General features: G+C 36.5%; 2 protein-coding genes across 2 annotated transcripts in view; one reads left to right on the forward strand and one right to left on the reverse strand.

Annotated features, from left to right (window-relative positions):
• LOC108678070 overlaps positions 1–1,223 on the reverse strand; it is a 2,920-nt gene extending 1,697 nt beyond the window's left edge. The window contains exons 1-2 of the mRNA XM_018166408.2: positions 1,155–1,223; positions 726–845 (exon numbers count right to left, since the gene is read on the reverse strand). Of these exons, the coding sequence (XP_018021897.1) occupies positions 726–753 (28 nt within the window). The 5' untranslated portion in view covers positions 754–845; positions 1,155–1,223. The remainder of the gene's footprint in view (positions 1–725; positions 846–1,154) is intronic.
• Positions 1,224–16,174: 14,951 nt separating this feature from the next.
• LOC108678071 (small nuclear ribonucleoprotein F-like) lies at positions 16,175–18,303 on the forward strand (the record flags this gene model as incomplete). Its single annotated transcript, XM_018166409.2, has 2 exons — positions 16,175–16,360; positions 18,033–18,303. Coding segments are annotated over 2 exons (321 nt in total), but the record flags the coding sequence as incomplete, so codon positions are not given.
• Positions 18,304–24,878: the final 6,575 nt, after the last annotated feature.

Consider the following 24,878-nt stretch of genomic DNA (forward strand, 5'->3'; position numbering starts at 1 on the left):
ACATTGAGACCTACATGGCCCAGACATTGAGACCCACATTGCCCAGACATTGAGACCCACATTGCACAGACATTGAGACCCACATTGCATAGACATTGAGACCCACATTGCTCAGACATAGGCACCCACATGACCCAGACATTGAGACCCACATTGCCCAGACATTGAGACCCACATTGCATAGACATTGAGACCCACATTGCTCAGACATTGGCACCCACATGACCCAGACATTGCCCAGACATTGAGACCCACATTGCCCAGACATTGAGACCCACATTGCCCAGACATTGAGACCCACATTGCCCAGAAATTGAGACCCACATTGCCCAGACCTTGAGACCCACATTGCCCAGACATAGAGACCCACATTTCCCAGACATTGAGACCCATATTGCCCAGACATTGAGACCCACATGACCCAAACATTGAGACCCACATTGCCCAGACATTGAGACCCTCATTGCCAGAAATTGAGACCCACATTGCCCATACATTGAGACCCTCATTGCCAGAAATTGAGACCCACATTGACCAGACATTGAGACCCACATAGCCCAGACATTGAGACCCACATGGCCCAGACATTGAGACCCACATGACCCAAACATTGAGACCCACATGGCCCAGACATTGAGACCCACATTGCCCAGACATTGAGACCCACATTGCCCAGACATTTAGACCCACATTGCCCAGACATTGAGACCCACATTGCTTCGTACCTCCAGACAGGCTCTTAGAGCCCGGCATTGTGCTCGGCGCTTGGACTGCTCCCGACGGGTGCGCTGCCTGCGTACGACATCCCTAGGAGACACGTTGGGCTTGCCACCGTCAACCTGGATCTGCAGAACATGGGAAAATTAAAACAATGCAATAATAAAACTTACAAGTAGCACAATAAAATTCATATACTTTAGTAAAATAGACTTGAAAATATATCGGTACAATTAAATATACTTCAATAATAACACAATTAGTGAAAAATTATAATTTATTTCTAATTATTGATAATTAAACAGTTTGTGTGGGAAACTTGTACAAGAAATCCTCTTTGACCCACTCAATTTGGTGCATAAATTCTTGCATAATCAATAATAACAATATTTACAGATGCACACTATGCCTAATCTATAAATAATGAAAACTGTTACCTGCATTTTAGGTTTATTCAACGGCGGACCTTTCCGTGCATCAACAATCTGTCAGTGACAAGTGAATGGAAGAGACAAACTTTACACTCAATGGAATAAATAAAAAAGAGACAAACTTTACACTCAAAAAAGTGAATGGAAAAGAGACAAACTTTAAACTCAATGAAATGAATGGAAAAGAGACAAACTTTACACTCAATGAAATGAATGGAAAGAAGAGAAAAACTTTACACTCAATGAAATGAATGGAAAAGAGACAAACTTTACATTCAATGAAATGAATGAAAAAAGGGACAAAATTTACACTCAATGAAATGAATGAAAAAAGGGACAAAATATACACTCAATGAAATGGATGAAAAAAGGGACAAAAATCACACTCTATAAAGTGAATGAAAAAGAAACAAACTTTACACTCAATGAAATTAATGGAAAAGAGACAAACTTTACACTCAATGAAATGCATGGAACAAGAACCAACATTGGTATTGTTTCAAGTCATGAATTTCAAGTATTTTTTACATAAGTATTTTTTACATAAGTATCAAGATCACACTGAGATGTTCAACAATGGGAATTGTATAATAACAGATTTTTAACAAACTACCTAAACCCATCTAGAGAGGCAACTTTGGTATGTACTTGATTGAATGAAAGGTATTTATGGTAGATCAAAGTTACCTCAAAGTTATTTCAAAGATACTTCAAAGTTATTTAAATTGGGAGTATTTTTTATGCAAATAAAAAATACTCTTCATAATAAATATGAATATTATTATTAATTCATGACGATATTGAATCAATAACATTGTATTGACAAATTCTGGTCCAGTGGACAAACAAAACCCACTTGGGTCTAACCATTCTGCCTCACCTACCATTTACACAACCAAACAGAAAAATTTGTCTGCCTCACCTACCATTTACACAACCAAACAGAACAATTTGTCTGCCTCACCTACCATTTACACAACCAAACAGAACAATTTGTCTGCCTCACCTACCATTTACACAACCAAACAGAACAATTTGTCTGCCTCACCTACCATTTACACAACCAAACAGAACAATTTGTCTGCCTCACCTACCATTTACACAACCAAACAGAACAATTTGTCTGCCTCACCTACCATTTACACAACCAAACAGAACAATTTGTCTGCCTCACCTACCATTTACACAACCAAACAGAACAATTTGTCTGCCTCACCTACCATTTACACAACCAAACAGAACAATTTGTCTGCCTCANGACATAGTGTCTGCAATGAAGTAATTTCTGTAGTGGAATTTTAACTTCAATTAACACGTTGACTACGATTGCTTCATCTTGTACTATTATTTCATTTTTAGTACTGTTTTCAAACAGTTTTGCCAGATGGTCATTTTTTCCGGACAAATTCCGTGATTTAGTTTTTCTCAATTGTGTTGGCCGGCTAAAATTTATGATAGGGGTACTTCCTAATTACATTTTAAATACTGCAAAAAGAAAATGAATGGAATTTTTATAGCAGAACCTACAAATAAACAAGTATACATTGAAATATCGGCCTTTTTTGTTCTCGGATTTGGCCGATTTTAGGCAACCTGAATTTGTACCACTACGTCCTGGAGAAATATTTCGTGGTATGCATATGTACCACTTCGTAGTCAACATGTTAAATTATGTTCACCATAAAATAAATACCTGACCACTTACTTAAGCTAGATTTTCTAGTCAGTAGATTGAATGCATAAAATCTAAGTTTTTTTTTATTAAAGATTGAAACTTTAATGTAACAAATAAACAAATAATCTAAATAAACACAGTTTTATTAGAATAAAGTCTGTCATTAAAATATAAATGCATCAAGTCTGCCATAGAGATATCCAATGCATCAAGTCTGCCATAAGGTATCCAATGCATCAAGTCTGCCATAAGGTATCCAATGCATCAAGTCTGCCATTAAGATATCCAATGCATCAAGTTTGCCATTAAGATATCCAATGCATCAAGTCTGCCATTAAGATATAAAATGCATCAAGTCTGCTACTAAAATATTCAATGCATCAAGTCTGCTGTTAAAATATGAAATGCATCAAGTCTGCTACTAAAATATTCTAAAATATAAAATGCATCAAGTCTGCCACTAAAATATAAAATGCATCAAGTCTGCCACTAAAATATAAGAGGCATCAAGTCCGCCGCTTAAATATAAAATGCATCAAGTCTGCAACTAATAATAACTGAAGATGCATCAAGTCTGCCGCTAAAATATCCAATGCATCAAGTCTGCCATTAAAATATGAAATGCATCAAGTCTGCCATTAAAATATAAAATGCATCAAGTCTGCAACTAATAATAACTGAAGATGCATCAAGTCTGCTGCTAAAATATAAAATGCATCAAGTCTGACACTAAAATTTAAGATGCATCAAGTCTGCTGCTAAAATAGAAAATGCATCAAGTTTGGCGCTAAAATATAAGATGCATCAAGTCTGCAACTATAATATAAGATGCATCAAGTCTGCCGCTAAAATATAAAATGCATCAAGTCTGCCGCTAAAATATAAAATGCATCAAGTCTGCCACTAAAATATAAAATGCATCAAGTCTGCCACTAAAATATAAAATGCATCAAGTCTGCCANGACCTGCAAACCTGTTTCTAGTTGCCACTTGCCTGGAACTTTTTTTTTTCAAGGCGGAACGCTTTTTTTAAGTGAACCTCTAATCTTAGATTTCCACTCTGCTCTACCAAATAGTAATAAACTGTTTGTGTAGAAAGAATATTATGGTTTGAGACTTTTAAACGAGTCTGTGAATATATTAGGAATTCTTTAAGTATACTTGTATTTGCTGATTTTAGGTCATAAATAAATTAATAGATGATTAAGTTAACTAGTTAAGAGACGGTTATAGACACATAAAAACTAATTCTGACACAGCTTGGAATTAGACATACACAGCTCGTTCCAAGCTGTGTGCAAAAATTAAAATTTTCTTGATTAAAAGCGTAATATCTCTCAATTAAAAGCCTAAATAAGTAGGTAGTGTTCAATATTCAATAGTGTTCTAATTCCAAGCTGTGTCATATTCCAATACAGCTTACACAGCGATCGGAATTTGATTGGAGTGTTGGAATTCCAAGAGTGTTGGAATTACAAATTAGTAGAGTTTGAAGCGCGGCCGGAATTAGTCTCACAAAATGCCAAATTTAGTCACACAGTGTCAGAATATATGGATTTGGTAGGTTTGCATTCTAAAGGCTTGTAAATGAATATGGCAACATTTTGTGACGTTTCATTGTTGCTGGCACATAGTGCGGTGTTTGGAGAGTGAGAGTGACGTAAAGCAAACAGAACTCGAGTTGCGTGTATGTTGATTTTTTATGGCCATTCATTTTTTGCTACATCCTTAAAGTGTCAGAATATACCGCGTTTACCCTACCACCCAAGGTGGGATTCTAAGAATGAGGACGGCCGCGCTCGCGCGCGGCCGTCGTGACGCTCACGGCACGGCAGCCCGCGAGGGAGTCAAAGGGGGGGGGGGGGGGGGGGTGAGGGGCGCGTTTAACAGCAAGGTTTGCAGGGGTGCGTGCGATGCGTGGGTGCCTCGTACGATGCGTAATTAGTGTGATGCGTAATTAGTGCGATGCGTGGGTACCTCAGAAGATGCGTAATTAGTGCAATGCGTGGGTGCCTGGTACGATGGCCAACTGCAGATGACCCAACTTTTCACATGTACCTCCAGATGGACAACTTCTGACAGCATACCTGCGAATTCAAAAGTATGTTAATTTACATTGCACAACACGGTGAACGTAAGAACTCAAAAAAAAAGTAAATGGGTCAAAGGCATCAAACTGAAAACATTGAACAAGATTTATATTAAACTCAATATTGTCATTTACTTTTATTCAATGTTATGCAATTTGCCAACCCAACATAAAGTTTAACACAAGGCACAATACTCAGAATTTATGGAGACCCAAGTTCTAAACTTCATTCATTGGCAGGCCAGACATGCAAGTTAGTAAAGTTATCTTTACAAGTGATCATATCGTCCAATGACTTCCTAACTGCACTCAAGGTCAAGAATGCCAAATTAGCGACCTCTAGTCGTAAACTGCTGAAGAGCTCGACGACTCCAAGCACTTCATACAGCGCCGGGAATTTTTACATTTCTTCCTCCTCTCACAATATTCCCCTTTCATTTATTATTATTCACGATGCTAAACTGGACAACAATGAGTCATGTGGCGCATAATACCCTCGTTCACGAGTAATAGGCTATTGCAAGGCCGGGGATTCATTGCCAAGCAGTGGATAAAATCTATACCTTCAATGGTCACAAGGTTTCAGTTTTTAGACTCTCCTGAAAACTTGACTTTTCCGATTGCAATGCTATGTCCTATGATTTTTAAGCTACATCATTGAGAGACATACCATTCGATTCATAAAATCAAGATCTAGCGGTTCACCAATTGATTTTATTATAGTTTGGATTATATTTTGCAAAAAATTACTTACCTTGACTTCGAGTTGGAGAAAAGAACTACTCTGACTCTGAGCGACTGTGTGAGTGTGACAGACTGACAGTCACTGTGTCAGTGGTGACTGGTGACACGATTCCTCTGGACTTTACTTTTAAGACACAAGTTTCTAAGGAGTTACGAGTTTACGACAGTAGTGAGTGGCAACCAACACCAAGATCGTCGAAGTCAGGGGTCGAGTCAGTCCTTCAGCAATGCAAAAATAGCATTAATTAGTAATTTAGTCAGCACTTGACAACCGGTCGCCATAAGTAAGTTCAACTCTCAGAGGCTCGTCTCCTGTCTCAGTTGCCTGCCTCAAATCTCTCAAAGTTGTTTTCCATGGGAATACTTTACTTTTTTATTTCTCTGACTAAACTTTAGAAAATAAATTAATTATTCATGAATAACTAATTAGTTATTAGATAAATAATAATAATATCCCAGAAAGGCACAAACACTGATCGTATGAATAATATCCATACCAGAATAATATCCCAAATGGAGTATCAATGATGCAACGAAACATCTGGAAAATAAGTACATCTAGCGCACCAAACCCCAAAAAAATACCCCATAGTGAACTAAAAATAAGGGTACTATACCAACAAATAAGTAAATAAAAATTGACTGTGTTTAACTGAAGGCCAACGTATTAAATTTTTGTTAGTTAAAGCAAGCAGAAAGAACAAAATCAAGCATACTTTTTGCAACATACCACAAGTTTAGGCATGATTAGTGTCAAAAACATAAAAGCGTAACAGTAATAAAACCACTATAAGCAGATTGACTCATCATGTTGATTTAAAGGGACGAAAAAAAAACGAAATGAAGGACACATTTAATGCAATGAACAAAATATGCATAATACTTCACACTGTATTAGAGATGAAATAACCATACACAAATAAAAAGCAGAAGCAGTGCTGCTGAACTACCGGTACTATCTTCTACCAACATTCTAACAACGAAAACAGGAAAGACAATTTCAATGTTCTTAAACCATACGGGGCATATAGGTTGTAGAAGTACGTTGTAGGTACACTGTTAACCATGCACATGCGTGTAGGTTGACTATTACATTGAGGTTTTCAATATAAATCTAAGTTTACCATACCTTCAATGTAATTATGAATAACTTTATGGCTCTAATGTGAGAGAAGATAGAATCGAGTACTTTTTGAAAAATTACTTAAAGTGTTTTATGAAGAACTGCTACTTGAGCTAATAGATTTGATGATATTCTTAAAAAATACCCAAATTGAACCAATTAAATTCAAATCAGACTTCAAAAGGCAATTCAGCAAAACAATATAATTTGAATATTCATACAGCCATTTCTTATAAAGTGCAAAGATATTATGTATCTTTGCACTATTTTTTACATAATGTAAAAAATATTCATCCTTTGCAAATGCGACACATTCAAAAATGTTAATCTGACAGTTAATTTTTCCATTGATTACACTAGTTTAACTAGTTTCGACTAGTCCAATGAGATGGATTCCTTGACATAAATCAACTAAGTAAAGGTTGGACCATCCTTTGTATAAGATATAGCTAGATTAGGAGGTGGACAATCACTTCCATCTGTTGAGATAATGGCATCATAGTGATTGCTAGCAGGACTTGATTCGTCGTAATGATAAAGAAGAGAAATGTAGTTAAAGAGATTGGAAGATGAAGGTTTAAATGGCTTGTTGTAAACTTGCGTCAACTTCCACTTGTATGAATTGGGAACAGAGGTCGGCGAGGTGTCTTTTTTCAGAGTATAAACATTTTTCTTGGCCATGCAGGAAAAAATTAATAGTTCCATGGTTCCGCCGTACTTCTTCATGCGTTCGGATGTGGAATCGCTTGACTTGATAGGGACCTTCATTTTTTCGGCATATTCAATTATTGCTTTCACTAAATTAGATGAAGTAGAGGCTTCTAGCAGTTCTGGAGCACAGAATTTGACTAGTGAATGGACTAGAACAGCGTCGCTGTCGTGTTCCATGAGAGATTCAGCCTCATTACCCTGCCAGCTTTTTGCTGTCCACATATTAGTCCATTTTGGATCGTCCACTGTAGCTATTAGTTTATTTGAAAGAGTGTTTCTCATACGATCGTGCAGGTCTTCGTCATTGTAGAAATGCAGAGCAAGGCAGCGGTAAAGGCAGTTGCCATCACCCAAAATTTTTCTGATTGATCGATTTTCAAGTCCTAGTTGAAAATTAAGCTCTGACATAGTTAACTCAACATTGCCACTATGTTCCTGTTTATGCAGGTGAAGATTTTTATTGTCAAATATTTTTTTACATTTTTCATTTTTTCTATCAACACATTTTGGGCAATACCAATTACCACGGGGTACTTTTGACATCTTCAAACATTTCATGTGGAACCAATCGCCACCTTCGGCATTCTTGCAAGTTAAACGTTCAATGTATGATTCACAATGCTTGGCATTGGCACAGCCAATCCATCTAGTAGATGAATCTTCAGTCAGATTTTGTGTATCATTTTCTACTTCACAAATACAATATATTTCAATTTTGCTGGTAGTGTTTGTTGATTGAAGTACTAAATTTATGTCATTTTCCTCATGAGACTTTGCTGGAATGTTATCACTGCACGGTGCACAACTGGAATGGGCTGGGATAGACTGGGATGGGCTTGAGGCAATGCTTGAATTCTTAACTTCCTCACTTTTTGGGATTTGCAATAGCCAATTATCAAGTTTGATTTTCTTCGGATCTCCTTTCTTGAACTTTGGGGCAAGGCGCCGTTTTGGTAGGTTGTTCTTCATGCTTTCACTGCCTAGTTCTGTCAAGTAAGCTTTTACAGACTTGCTGAGTTCAGTTGATTTTTTAGTTTTCTGCAGCGATTCCAAATGATCACGCAAAAATATTTTTTGAGCAAGTTCAGTGTCATGCTGAGCAATATTTGTGTTGCATTTAAGGAACACTTCTTTGGCTACATTGTCAACTGAGTCACTTTCAGTTGATTGTTTACGAAAGAGGTTTTTGGATTCATATCGGTTTTTTACAGTGTTGGCCACATGTGACATCACTCTTTCTGTTGCTGATTGTGTTGGTTTCATCAGTTGGACGACTTCAAGGCATCGTATGATGTTCACAGGATACTTTGATGCATTTCCATTTTCTTTGATGTAGTGAGCAATGGCATCAGTGTAGGATTGGGGTGTAGTATTTCCATATCTGACAAGTCTGTTGTTTGTCTCTGGCTGCCATTCACTTGCAAATTTTTTCCGAAAGTTGATATAGTCCTTTTCCAAACAAGTGCACAGTCGAAATCCTTTGCATTGTTTTCCACAAGGTTCAAATTCAATATTTAATAAGTCGAAGAATTGTTTGATACTACTTGATTTTTCTGCATCGAATTCCAAGTTATTATGAATTGAAAACAATTGTGTTGCAAGGACAATTGGTCTTGGTATCTCTAAGTAATTTTCTGCTTCCTTACAAATTGAGTCAATCCATTTGCTATTTTGCTCCAGTAAATCAATCATTAGTTCTTTTCTGGACCCTTCAAGTTCTCTTCTTGTTTTGAAGGCAAGCTTTTGTGCAATTTCATTCAAATTCATGACATTACAAGAAGTGATACTTGAGCATGGAATTATTGATTCTAGATTCCCATTTTCCATGAAATTTGTGAGCTCAATGCAAGGAGTTTTCAATTCTTGCAATTGTGAGACCAGACTGTCAACAAGGTACTTGTATTCAAACGGTCCAAAGCAAGAATCTTGAGCTTTTTTCTCCATGTAAGATATAACTTTGTACAGTCTGCAAATCAAATGGGTTCTGCTTACAAAAGACTCATTGACGATCTTTTTCAAGATGGCATTTGCTTTTTCACTCACAATGTTATTCCAATGTGTACATTCTGGCAGGGCTTCAATCAGTACTCGAATGTCCTTGATGATAGCATCCAGATGCAGATGAAGATATTCGGCGAATCTGGTTACGCATTGCGTCGGGATTGCAGTGAAAGTAGACCCATGAACAATGTTGATGTATTTATGAATAAGATTCTTTACAATATTGTGATCATTCACGAATGCTGCTATGCTTCGACAAGTTGATAAAGTTTCATTAACCCATTGAGGCATGGTCCTTTGCATTAAATTCTCCATTTTGTGGCAAAAATCCGGAAGCCCTGTTAAATTGTGGTATTCAGCAGACGCTTTCAATTGTTCAATCATTCCTGTAGTTTTTCCAGTGTAAACCGCTGCTCCATCAGTGCATATGAATGCAACTGATGATGGGTCTAGAAATGATATCACAGTTTCTTTTAGATGATTAGTCGTCGCATAAGCATCTCCTTGCCTGATCATTGAAACCCCTAAAACAACTTCTTTTGGCATTCCACTTTCTGAAACATACGTTGCAACAACAGCTTGTCTTGACACATCTTTTGGGGCGGTTCCTTTATCACAGCAAATCGTGAATCTTCTCTTGCTCCTGGTTGCTGGGAAAATAGTTGAAAAGTAGTTTTTCATTGTGATGGCACAAGCTTTGTAATTGGCTGACAGCACACTTGCGATGCCTTTATGAGTCTGGTGCCTGTTACCCAAGGGGCTGCATAGGTGTGATGGGCAGATGATGGCAAGCAAAGCACAGAGGGAAGTATACAATCTGAAAGGTAAACAATGACTTGCCATGAATATCCCAGCTAGCATGGTGTTTTTGGTTGCATTGAGTCGTTCAAGGGCAGTTGGACGTCCACGTTTGGTTTGTAATGCATCATCAGAGTTGCCAAGTTTTACTGCATCGGTGTGCTGAAGACTAATCAGGTGCCTTTTCATAGCTTTATTTCTGCTCGTGATGTCACTGAAGATCATTCCAGTTGTCCATGATTCTCCAATTTTATGACGACCTCTGCTAGGTTTACCATGGCTGAGACAAATTTTGCAGAAGTGCATTATGCTATCCTTTTCAAAGTTGTATTGGGACAAGAAATTTGATTCTTCAGTGCTGTTTCTCTCTCGAGTTGAAATATTTTCTTTTTCATCAGGCGTTTTCAAACAAATATCTTTGAACTTTCTCTTGCAGCAACAGTCTTTGTCCTTGTCATGTTTGCATCCATCCATTGACATTTTCAGTGACATTCTGTAGAATTTTTCAGCAGTTGCAAGTTCAGAGCAACATGCACATTGGGGTTTGCCTATCAAAACTGACTGAATTTTTTTCTTAAATGGAGCAGAAGTTTGACAATTTTGTCCTTGATTTTGGTCTAGCAACACAGCTGGTGTCATTTCAGGTGGTTGAGCTTTAGTTGCATGAATATCTAATTGGGGTGGCTTAGAGGTAATTGCTTCATTTGAAGCTGGCAGTGATGGCCCTTCTGGCATTGTGACAGTCGGTATTGCAGGGTTTTCTGAAATTTCTGAAATCATTTCCATTTGGACATTTTCTTGAGTACTTGAATCCAGCAATACATCAGGTCTCATTTCCAATGACTTATCTTCTGTTTCATTCATTTGTGTTGGGTCTGGTTTTGAGCCAATTGTTTCATTAGAAATAATGCAGTGCACTGATGACAGTGTTGGCCCTGCTTGTGCAGTGATGGGCTGTGATACAGGGTGTGCAGGTTGAGCTACTACTCCGGTGAACCTTTCCATTAGCCTTCTTGATTGAACTTCTGATGGATCATTCTTCCTTGTCTTACAGTATTGACTGTATTTCTTAGGGTGGATCTTCTGAATATGCCTTATTAAATTGGTGTAACTTCTTTTTGTGAACCTAATTTTTTTAGAGCCATATCCACAAAATTTACACATAGCCTCTAAAGTGTTAGTGCCTTCAATTACAGTAATGTTCTTATAAGCAAACGTTAGTATTGCATGAGAAGCCATTATGAATGATAAAGGTGAGTCAGATGAGAAGGACCTGGGGAACAAGCATGCAATTAGCTATTGTTGAAAAATGAAAATTAGTAAGTTGGACTTTAGAAAGAATACCTAATCAATTTTAATCCACATTTAGTACATACTCAACTTCAATCATTCACACAAAATAGTGGTGCAAGACAAAGAATTAAGAAGAGACAGCCTAAATAAAATTTTGGATTTATATCAATGTTGAATTCTTGATGACCATTAATACTATGTAAATTATTAGGTTGCGCCACACAAATACAAAATTAGTCATAACTTAATGAAGTGAAACCATTATAATAGTAGAATTAGAGTCCAGGAGCATCAATGATGGAGCCCAACTATTCATTGTTCTTAATACTAAGTACTAGAATAGAAGTAGCTATTCACTAATTGACTAGCAGACTAGGGACTGTAGGACTAGGTTCCCAGCCTAATGATTGCACAGTTCTACCTAATCTTTATTAGTCAATACACAAAATTGTTTGCAATATTAAAAAAAATATACTGTCATTGGTATCAAAATTACTATTAAATAAATATTTTACAATTTATCATAAATATTAAACTATTTGCAATGCATTATAAGGAGGCTACAATCAGCGTTTCATTAACTGGCCTTTGATATAGCTAAGGAGAAAAATTCATTTAATTAACAGATAGGATTTAGAAGTATTGACAAATTGATTGTCAATTGCTCTGGAATAAGAATATTGATGGCGACTTGGTGTTTACCTTTGAAGGAAGTAGCAACTTAGCAAGTACTGAAAACCAGCAGATGACAAGATGCCAGCAGTAAAACTGATAGTCTTCCTCCAGAGCGCCACACAGACTCCAAGCCCAGACTCCAACTCCTGCTTGTGCTCTGCCAGTAGTACATCCACCATTAATGACACAAAATTGACTGAGCCTTTTGACTGATTGACAATTTGACATATCACATATCAATCATCAATTCATTATATGTATAAAATCAGGTAAATTGTAATTAATAATATTGTCTAATGTCTAGTACTAGTAGTACTAAGCTTATATTTTAGTAAGCTAGTAACTAGGCTATTAGATACCATTCACCATTGACCATTCCAATATTCATTTCTAATCATGTGATCTAATGAAATATTATTATATGAATATTATTGCAAATTCAAATCTAATAAAATTGCATTCATCATTCATCCTATATTCCTATTCCTACTCGTAGTAGCTAGTCCTAGTAGGCTAGCCGCAAAGCCGCTACCCCTGCCCCCTGCTAGTATAATATATTATGAATTTGATTAGGTCTGCCGTCTAGCCTCTAGGAGTCTAGGTCCACTGGTCCAGTGTAGGCCTACGCCTACTACCTGTCCCTGAGGAAATTTCTGAGGTTAAGAATTGATTAAATATTTAAATTAATTTTGAAGTTAATAACAAATTTTACTAACTAAATTGAAGTAAAGTGGCAATTAATTTTAGAATTCAATATCAAGACTCAAGACAGAAACAATTTTAGCCATTGTAAACTGGTCACGGACTCAGTCACGGTCCTGCTCACGGACACGGTACTGTGGCTCGTGGGTACGCTGGCCGCAGGCCCGCAGCTGGCGGCTGGTCGCCCGCCGCCAGGTATGGTTAACGCCTTAAAACTTAACGGTCCCACTCCCACAGCCCACTGTCCCAGAGGGTTTTACATGGACCATGGTATTGGTAATGGTGCATAATATGCATTTAAAAATTACTTTTTAAAGACAACACTTCTTAACAATCCAGTGTCTTGGATCAGTTGGATCATTGGATTTTACAGATGAATTTCTAATTTTATTTTCTAATATTGAAAACAAAATTAATTTTCAAAATTTTTTCATGATATCAAAATTTTTTAAATTTTCAAAATTACTTATTCTTTGAATTTCTGTCAAATTGTCAATTGATTCACACATTGTCTCTGAGACTCTGACTTTATGCAGCAGCAATTGTGCAAAATTTCAGATCAATTGGACTGGTGAAATTGTGTGATTTGCGTCCATATGGAATTATGGATTATAAGATTTGTAGCAGACTTTGGAGACTTGGAGTCTTTAGTCTTACCACGCCTGGACAGGTAGAAGTGTGTTAAATATCGATTATAACTAAGTAAAGTAAGATTTGTAGCAGACAGAGAGTGAAAGACAAACAAACAAGCAGTGAAGTTAAAGAGAAGTGTTGTAAAAACAAAGTAGCTACAAGCCATTGAAATTTGAAGCCAAGCCAAGTCCCGCGACGTCCGACACCGACTGGCCGAAGGTTAAACTTTACAGTATACTTGAATTTTTGCTTAGCATTTCAATTTAAAGATAACTAATTGAACTTACTTTTAGCCGTAAAGCTGTTCAAGACTTAAAGGGCAGACGAACAAAAAATGGCGAAGCGTAAATGCGTAAAAGCGTGACCATGTAGCGAGTTCTTCTATCATCTCAGCTGTCGGACGCTGTGGACGCAGGCTGCCATATCCCAAATTTTCCATTGCCAATAATTATAGTCCGTCGTGCCAAAAAAATATAGCATTGACTAGATATGAAGCTAATGACGTAAACATTTTTTTAAAGCTTGTAACATTTTATATAGTAATTCAAACTAATATAATATATTAAGGTTCATACATGAAGAAACTATGCTTAATGTATAGACTCGTGCGTATCGGAATAATTAAAATAATAAATAACCGTGCGTCTCGGAATTCACAGCGATCAAGAAATTTCTTTTCAACTACTGAACAGGTTTTAACGAAACTTTGTATATAAATACCTAACCTCCCAACGTTGATGTTTAGCTCGTGACCATTTTTCTATTTTGCTTTCGTTTGCGAGTTATACAGAATTACAGATATAGGAGGAACGACCGGCTTTCTACCGGCCGGCTTAACCAAGAGCCGTTAACGTATACTTAATAGCCGTATAACTCGCAAATGAATGCAAAAAGAAAAATTGTAGCGAGCTAAATATGACTGTTGCTGAAGTTGGTATTTAAATACTAAGTTTCGTTCAAATCTGTTCAGTAGTTATGGAAGAAATTTCTTGCTTACTGCGAATTTAAGCACGTATAGCTGTCTAAATCACGAATAAAGGTGAAATATAAAAAATAGCGAACAAAGGCACAATCGAATAAATTTTCACGAGCTAAACATTACCGTTTGGTAGTTAGGACTGTAAATTCAAAATTTCGTTCAAATTTGTTCAATAGTTTGAAAGAAATTCATGATCACTGTAAATTTCGGCCCGTATAGTCATATACCTATGGTAAAAACAAATGAAGGCAAAATTACAAAAAAAATTCACGAGCTAAACATTACCGTTTGGTCCTAATGAATATGTGTACCCAGTTTCATCGAGTTAAGTTCATTGGTTTGAGAGATATTCCTTGATCATTGATTTTGGAAATTGGCCGTGAGACCGGCCGCGAGTCCGGCCGTTAATTTGTCCGAGAATTGACAAAATTTTTTTATGTCAAATCGTTTTTGAGTTTTGGGGGTTTTTGTTAAAAAAATGAAAAGTGGTCAAAGTAACCCCATTTTATGGTATCAAAATACATGTTAAACGGTATTTACTATTTATTGGAATGGAATAGATCTGCCTTACAAGCCCAATCTGGGGTTTTCCTGCCATATTGACTATTGAGGACTGCAAGATTTCTACCAGATAATTCACCTTCCAATTAATTGTTATTAATATTGCATAATCAAGCTGTAATATTCTTTATCTATTCAAAATTTTTAACTTCAGAGCTACAAGATTTAGAAAAAATGAAAAATTCCAATCCAGATTTTTCAAAGAGAAATGTTAGAAAAAATCTTCTGAGTTCTAAAGATGTGCATAAATTTTCTGGATCAAACCGGAAAAACTGACAAAATAGAATTGGTATTTTCTTACTTGTCACTGAAATCTTGCAGCTCCAAAGTGACTAATTTTTAATACATTTTTAATCTCATGGCCTGATTGTGCACTTTCATTGACAATTAGATAGTTGATTATTCATCTAGCAGGAATCTTTTGATTCTAAAAATGTCAAGAAAGCTTCATTTGCAGCTTGAAAGGTAAATATATTTTATGCCAGTGGCAAAAAGCTTGAAAAAAGTGGCAAAAGCTCCCATCAACCCAAAGCCCTTGGCCTTGAACAAGATGAAACTGTCCATTTTAGTGGCACAGAAGTAACAGAACAAATGTATAAACTTTTCAAGCCATGACTAGACGACTTACCTCCTAATGCTCCTATTGTATTGTTAGCAAAATTGCTAAAACACCAACTGCAAAGGAAAAATTCTGTGCTTCTGGCCTTTTCTTAACCTTTGTGTAACCCTTTTGTTTTCAAGTTACCATTTTTTATCACTTGAATTCTCCTTCCAATAAAGCACAGCTCTTCCCATGGTTTGTGTTTGAGGCTATGTAAATGTTGTATGCCAAACTTTTTAAGATCTACATCTAAAATCTATTATCATATTATTGAACTCTGAAAATTTTCTGTGATATTTTATTGGAGTATAATTGCCTGCTTTGCAAAAATTTACCATATAAATAAATTCAATTAGGTACCAGTACCCATTCAAAGAGCTACCTCCTGTGAATTTCTTTTGTATGTATAAAGCTTTCTCAATTTGTTAAAATCAAATGTAATTCCCTTTATTAGCTTATCTGTATAATAATGTCTTGTGTCTTCCTCAGGCTGCTGTTGTCCCCACTCCCATCAACCCAAAGCCCTTCCTGAACCAGCTCACTGGTCAGGCTGTGGTGGTGAAGCTAAAATGGGGCCATGAGTACAAGGGCATCCTTGTGTCCGTTGATGGATATATGAACATGCAGGTAAAATAACTATGCATCAAGCTCTTCTCATGCCACACTTTATGTTTAAACTTGTTAACATGATAAGGTTATTCAGCTTACTGTTGTAGCAAAGTGGTCTGTGATGCTATGTTCTGAAATATTTATAAGTTGAATATGTATATTAATGAAGTTATTGGAATGGCTTGCTTTGTGGATGGAAGCCAGCATTATGAACTCCCATTGCATTCAATTATTATTTAGAATCATCTTGATTTTGGAGTGCAGCCGGGAAAGATCAAGTGCAAGGGTTATTACTGTTGTTCTCAGGAGCATCAGCAAGTTTGCTTTGCCACAAATTTATGACTTGAGTGATTATTGTGAACATATTTTGCTGGTGAATTTGCTTTCTTTTTCAATTTTGTGTTGATTGTTACAGCAAGTGCATTATAAAATGATGGTAGGAAGCTGATAATTTCTTTGGAAGTGATATCTTAATTGGAGATTTCAAGTTTTAAATTTTATTCCCATGTCATGACTGATAACCTACATGCATAAGTTGAGTAAAAATGTACAAACATGATTTTTTTGCAATGTACGTATTGAAACATTTAGTTGTCAACATGGATAAAGAATTCAGTGATACAGTCAACTTTAAATTTTTTTTTTGGCCGTGTGTTTATTTTTGTGATCAGTGATTTAATATTTTATGTAATTTGTAATTTTTTAAGTGTATGCTTTAGCAACTCCTATGTCATGCAATGCGAAAAATCGCCATGGAGAGGTTATTATAAAACATCCTATTCATACACATTTCAACTGCATCATTATGTCAACACTACCTGTTCCTGCATTGAAAAAATTTTGATTAGATGGAAGCAATACTGTTTCACATTATTAGTGTCTCATTTGTCTTTCTGCTCCTCATGATCATGAAAGTTGAGACCCTACATATATATGTATCATATGAGGGCAACATAACGTTTTAAGGTTTCATTAGTGGTTTGTATAATTGTCCTTGTTTAGTGTCTTTGGTCTTGAATTAAAAAAGAAAAAAAGTTTGCATTACATTTAAGGTAGGTGTAACAGTAGTTTCTCTTACCTAATATGAATATTTTGCTGTATTGTTAGCATCCCCATACCTTGGCATTTGATCTGAATAAGGTGTTTCCTGTTCAGGTTGAGGCGTGGGAAGAGTAATTGCAAGGTTAATTACTGTTGTTCCCAGGAGCATCAGCAAGTTTGACTTGCAACAGTAAACGTTGCTCTTTGAGCTTTTTGAAGTGCATAGTATCTTACTCTTCTGATGCACAGCTGGTGATTTCAGTGAAAATTTGTTCAGCATCCTTTTTGATGATACAGTATTGTGGAACATCAGCTTTTTCCAACATTATGATAGATTATGCCTGCCTGAGTTCCCTTAAAATTAACATGGGTGTTGCTGGTTTGGAATTAATGCTCGAGATGTTGCTCGTCCGTTATTGAAGCAATTATGGCAGAATTTTTTGTTTTTAATAGCATTTTGAGTCAAAACTTGTACCCTGCCATCTTTCAAATTGTTTTTCTGACATAGAAAATATTACTTAAAGCACTGTAAAAGTATGGCAATTGAAAAAAGAATCGAGATCTAACAGTCAAATTTGATGTCTCCGTCGTTATGCATGACGAGAGATTGGTGCACTATACTAACCTAACTTACCATGTTTGTCCACAGCTTGCCAACACTGAAGAATACATTGAAGGCCAAAGCACAGGCAGCTTGGGTGAAGTTTTGGTGCGCTGCAATAACGTCCTCTACATCAGAGGGGCTGAAGAGGATGATGAGGAAGACGGACAAATGAGAGAATAATTGGACCCTTCACTCCCCTCTAGGCCTCATGATCTCATCACTTCCCGTTATTTAGTTAGGGGAGACTACGTATCTCAACTGGAGACTACGTATCTCTCAACATATTGAGTAAAATGGAATGAATGCTCGAACAAAATGGTAATTGTTTGTAAACCCTTTTTCCGGTGTAACTAACGAATTGGTTGGCGGTCAGGTTTGGATGAAGTGGGACTCAAAATGCACGAGCTAATTTCTAGATGCGTGTCTTGTGGAAACATGCACGTGTTTTCAAATCGCTATAAATACCATTTTAAGGACCGAAAAGCCATTTCGATGCAATTTCACACGATTGAAATTGACTAGTTATCGCGTCAAGATTAGTGATCGCTATTGGTGATTAGCGCGATATTTATTGACTTGGCAGCGAAATTTGTGTATCACTTCCATAATCTTAACGTTATCGCCATAATGCCCAACTTCCTCGGCTCCTGTTGTAAAATGATCTGGGTTTCCTTGCAATAAATGCGGATCGTGGCCCATGTTGTGACAGTTCTCTTGTATGAACATAACTCATTCTATACTTTAACGAATGCTGCTGAATCTCGAAATCAAATTTATTTCATAAAGACTGAATAATCTTGATAAGAATTGAATAATTTACATTAATAGTCAACAATCGTGAATAAGAGAACCTTGCAAAACATTAGAGTGTTTCTGCATTTGACGAGATTTTCTAGTGTCTTCTTTGAAAAGCCGTTTAGCCTATCTATCGTACGCAGTGAGCTTTTATCAGCCTTTCAGGTATAGTGAAATCTGAGCAAATGTGGCTTGACTAATGAAGTCAATTTCTGAAAAGTAGTTTGCGACTTGAGATTTCATTTTTGAGAATTGTCTCGTGAATTTTTTATAAATAACTGAGTAATGTTTCAACTTGAGATTCCACCAATGCAGGGAATATTATAAGATATTGCAAAATCACGGTTATCCTGTTATGTGAATTTGAATATTCGCTGATGAAAAAATTTCAGAAGCTGCGTCAGAATAGTATAGGTCAATAGTTGAATGAATTGTCCAAACATAGTTCAACTCTCGTGCGAACTCGTGGTCTCGTGAATTAATCACTATTGCAATGTTGCGGATTCGATCTAACGAATATAATCTGTGCGTGATATTTGTTTCCCCGTAATAATTTTCAACAACCTTTTATTTCTAGGCAGGCAGATTCTGTTGTTCGTTAGTAGTATTTGTTGATTAATTTCGATAATCGCATATAACCATATCTTACACCAAGATGAGTCATTTCTGTGTGATTGCGCTGCGCAGTTGCGAATCTAATTCACAATAGTTCCATTTCTAGTTGGAACGCAGGTGAGCACTGAGTAGGTCAGTTTGTCCATGAAACGCGTCGTGGTAATGGAGTGCTCATAACTGCGTCAGAACTCAGAATCGAGGAAAGTTTAGTGTAATCATCATTCATGAAATTAGGAGTAGGTCGAATAGTAACAAATGCCAGACTTGTATTTTTTCTGTTACCATTTAACTTGATTTGGGTGAAAAATAGTTTAATATCTTGCGCTAGGTAGGCTAAAACCATTAGTGATTAGAGATTTTTTATAGGAACTGTGGAGTGTGGAGCGTGAACAATGCCAATGGGTGAATGGGGCAATGGTCATTCACCATTCATTCTTTTCGTGGCAATTGCAATTTACAGTCAGTATACTTGGCTAGTGCCCTAGCCCCTAGTGGCTACTAATACTTAGTATTATTAATAATAATACTGTTGATATGTACAAGTACCATCATCACTAGTCACTACCATGTTGATGATGTTGTAGCTACCACTACGGCACTACCTAGTACCTACCTTGTTCATTTCCTGTGGGTGCAAGTAGTTCATTTATATTAGATATGAATTAGGTAGCTGTTAGCACATAAAATATTAGAGGATCCCATCTCAGAACTGAGAACTGCTGTTTTAATTTTCCACAATTGTACAAGTACAACAATGTCAACAAAGCTTGTGATTAATTTATGAAATGATGATTGATGTGTACCTATTTCTGTTTGTCTAGGTACTAATCATATGCTAGTGCTAGGCTAATGGTCAATGGACTGATGGTACCTACTACCTACAAGCATAGTGGCAAAGCAGAGAGTTTTTTAGACTCTCCCTCAACTTCTCAAGTTCATTTTTGAGTCCTATAAGTAGACAAGTAAAGTATCCTGGATACCACCATTACAATACTTAAGAAGTTTGTTTAAATCTTGAGTAAATAAGGAAATTAAAAATGAACTGATTCTAAAAAAGCTCTGGAGTCTGGTTTGCCACTATGCCTACAAGTGCCATAATGCCAATACTGATGCTCAGATAGTACTGCTGCACTCACTTGCTTACCGTCACCGTGACGTGAATTCTATAAGTGTGGAATTCTGTTTAGGTAATATATTCCCATGTTAATATAAGAAAACGTATCAAAAAACCAACCCTACAACCGTGTTACACCACCTTCCACTGCAGTGAAAATTGATAAACTGAGCTCATTAGAAACTGCCGCGCTTCTCTTCTGAAATTGCGCGTGGTTTGAAAAACAATCCCGTGTTGCCAACGCCTAATCAAGTTAACTACCGTCAACCGGGGCTACTCGGGACAAGCAGGGCTACTCGGCTAACTCGGGACAGGCCTCCGACACGTCGTAAAACTGTTGTAGTAGCGAAACTAATTGGAATATTGCAAAACTAAAAATAGTGGCATAAACGTCGACATTTTTCCTATCTATGTAGTATAAAGGAAGTTGAAAAATACTACATTTACTTGCTTTGAAAAATTCCTGAAAAAATGGTGAAAAACTATATTTTGTAAAGTTACAACTGCTAAGGTATGTAGCAAAAAAATATTCGCCGTATTAAAAAATTTTACTTACACAAAAGTTACACACAGGTGTCGGCTTGAAAACGTAATTGACAGAATTTGTCTATCTCATTCCAAAATGAAATGGCAGCCATTTCCGCATGGCAGGGCTACTCGGGACACCCCCCTGGGGCTATTCGGGACACCCCCCTGGGGCTATTCAGCACACCCCCCTGGGGCTATTCGGGACACCCTCAAAAACGCATTTACGGTAGAATCTCAGCAAAGGCTCCAGTTAAGAAAAAATTTATTAAAAACAAAGAATATTGATTACATTTACCTCACTGAGCGAAAAAAAAAGTTCACTTATCCTCACACAAATTACAAGCCATCCTGTATGCCAAGTTCATAATGATGGCCAAAGGGGGTCATAAACAATGGCCAAAGTCACTCTGGATCTGGAGTTTATGACCTGGTTTACAACCCTGGCGTTTATGACCCCGGCTTTTATGACCCTGCCTTTAGGACCCCAGCATGAATCAAAAACAAGGCCAAAGTCACCCCAGTTGAGGGTAATTAATGTTTATGGTAATATCATATCATTAAAGGAAAAACAAGTAAAAATCACAGAAAATGTCATTTATTCTACCCCTACATCATCTACAATGAAAGAGGAGGACGTCAGAGTACTGTTAGTAATGGATGAGTACGCTCTGCATGCTTCAAATGTTTTGAAATGAAGTTTTATTCCCATTGTCCCCAGTAGCACAAAATCTTTATTTTGCGTCTGGCACCTTAGGAATAGCATATGGAATTTTCTTGACAATGCCATTCGATAGCCCTGGCAAAGAGATATAAAATGAGCTTAAATTTGTTTATGAAATGTTTCATCCTAAGAAGTTATTAACAAAAAAACGATCAAATCTGTCCCGAGTAGCCCCGGTTGACGGTACTACTAGTCGTTTATCTGTAGGCTAGTAAACACATTTTTGCAATGAATACGTTCTAAAATAAAAAAAACACACACATTCGTAAAAAATTCTCGCAATTGGACAATACCAACAAAGTTTTTGATATCACACAAAATTATGAGATAAACTGCCAGTCTGCCAATGTTTCACTGCGTACATTCACATCGTGCTTTTACCATTACGTATTACAAGATGGTGTCACACACACTTTTGTTTGGTTGTGTCTAGTTTGATTTCACTATAAATAGATTTGATTCACATTCCATTCTGAGATTTAAATGATTAAAAGTTTTTTTTAATTAAAAACCACATTTATACGTTCCAGATTTGAATTTTTTCCATTTTTTGCCCTATTATGTTGAATTTATCTTGATAAATTCACTTCAAATTCTGAATGATTTTGCCTGCCATTGCTCGTTTTTGAATGTTTTGTGTCTTTTAGAAAATGTTTGTTTAAAATGGGAAACTATTTCTATTTCATTATATAAAACATAGAGCATGTACCATATAGTGCATTAATAATAAAATTTAATTTAATAAAAATTAGGTAATTTTTAATTTAAAAAATATAATCAGATTTTTAATTCAACATTTTTCTAATATAATTTAATTCTACAGCATGTACCATCTATTGTATTAAATAATAAAATTTGATTTAGTAAAATTTAATTTTAATTAATTTTTTAATTTAATTTAATTCTACAGCTTAAACCGGTAAAAATGAGCATCATAGGAATGAAAGTAAAACTGTGAAACGCCACCAGTAATTTCTGTGTGATTGCGCTGCAAAGTTGCAAATCTAATTCACAATAGTTCCATTTCTAGTTGGAACGCAGGTGTGCACTGAGTAGGTCAGTTTGTCCATGAAACGCGTTGTGGTTGGAGTGCTCATAACTGTGTCAGAACTCAGAACCGAGGAAAGTTTTGTGTAATCATCATTCATGAAATTAGGAGTCGGTTGAATAGCAACATATGCCAGACTTGTATTTTTTTTCTGTTACCATTTAACTTGATTTTGGTGAAAAATAGTTGAATATCTTGCGCTAGGTAAAACCATTAGTGATTATAGATTTTTTATAGGAACTGTGGAGTGTGGACAATGCCAAATGCCAATGGCCATTCATCATTCATGTCTTTCATGGCAATTGCAATTTACAGTCGGTATACTTGGCCAGTGGCTAGTAATACTGTTGAAATGTACAAGTACCATGTTGTACCACTACCTAGTACTGACCTTGTTCATTTCCTGTGGGTCAGTGGGTGCAAATAATTCAGTTATATTTGATTTGAATTAGGTAGCTGTTAGCACATAAAATATTAGAGGATCCCATCTCAGAACTGAGAACTGCTGTTTTAATTCTCCACAATTGTACAAGTACAACAAAGCTTGTGATTAATTTATGAAATGATGATTGATGTGTACTTCTGTTTGTCCACTAATCATATGCTAGTGCTAATGGACTGATGGTACCTACAATTGCCATAATGCCAATACTGATGCTCAGATAGTACTGCTGCAGTGCAGTGCTGCCTTCAAGACTTGTGCCTTGACTGGAAACTTAATAACCTAAACAGGATAGCTTATGGCTAGGATTTAAGGAATAAATATAAATATGTGAATGTATGTTTCAAGCTGCTGCGTACAATTTGCAAATAAAGGATTAAATTTTATCTTCCCAAGTCTCCATCTTTGATGATCATGGGATATAGTTACTTCTGATCCAGACTGTAAAGTGTGGCACAAGTTGCTTAACATAGGTTGAGGACGTGATTTCATGCACCATCATCACCAAAGAAGCCAAGGTGCATGTGACTGGATGCGGGTTGCCAATTATGCTTCTCCACAAATCACAATTTAGTGAGATTCACGATCAAGCAATATGGCCAATGTGCCATATTGATCTATCATTTATATGCTACAATCGTAACTACATGTTGTAGCGCGTAGCTTTGAGAGCTACATATAGGCCAGGATGGAATTCTAAAATTGGTGGTTCATATATTAAATTCAATCCACCTAGGGTTCAATTTTGATCCAAAAATTTTAGTTGGAAGAAAGGGGTAGGGAATGGAGAGCTTAAAGGGGTGAGTAAAAAATGACGTCCATCTTTTCGACTTGAACCAATGACCGCAACGCGTGAGGTTAGACATTCATGTTTAGTTACCGATAACCATAGTGACAACTGACAAACTATCAATTTTTTAGAATCAGTTCATTTTAAATTTCCTTATTTACTTCAGATTTAAAACCAATATCTTATGTATAATGATGCTGGTATCCATGATACTTTGCTGGTCTACTTATAGGACTCAAATTGAACTTGAAGGAGTCTAAAAAACTCTCTGCTTTGCCACTATGCGGCAATATCTACTTCAGGGTGCGCACTGGTCATGGAAAACCTGAAAAGTCATTGAATTTGATTTTTAATTTTCCAGGCCTGGAAAGTAATGGGATTTCATTTCAGGGTATGGAAAGGCATGGAATTTGCCAATAAATGAAGAAAAAAATATAACTCAGTACTCGCTGCAGTGAGTGACAGAGAGTGCATTTTCTTGTTGATGAAAACTTGAGGTCACGGATGGACGGACGGACAGACAGACAGACCGACATGGCAAGCACAATAGTGCATTTTTTCCATAAATGAGAAAATGCGCTAAAAAGGAAGCGTTTTTCTGTGCTGCGTGTGCTAATCCATTAATGGAGAGCAGTTCCATTTGTAACCAACAGAAAAAAATGGTTTCATAATGAAATTGCAAGATCAAATAAATAAACAAGTGGATGCATAAGTTTGATACACATCTTGGACATGTTCTGGCAATGTTTGGTTCTGCTGTGCCGACTACTCTCTTTCAGTTAACATTCAAAGATTACAAGAACCAGGTCATGGAAAAGTCATGAAATTTTTTTCTGTA

The sequence above is a fragment of the Hyalella azteca genome, unplaced genomic scaffold, assembly GCF_000764305.2.
Source record: "Hyalella azteca isolate HAZT.00-mixed unplaced genomic scaffold, Hazt_2.0.2 contig3711, whole genome shotgun sequence".
NCBI classification, from domain to species: domain Eukaryota; kingdom Metazoa; phylum Arthropoda; class Malacostraca; order Amphipoda; family Hyalellidae; genus Hyalella; species Hyalella azteca.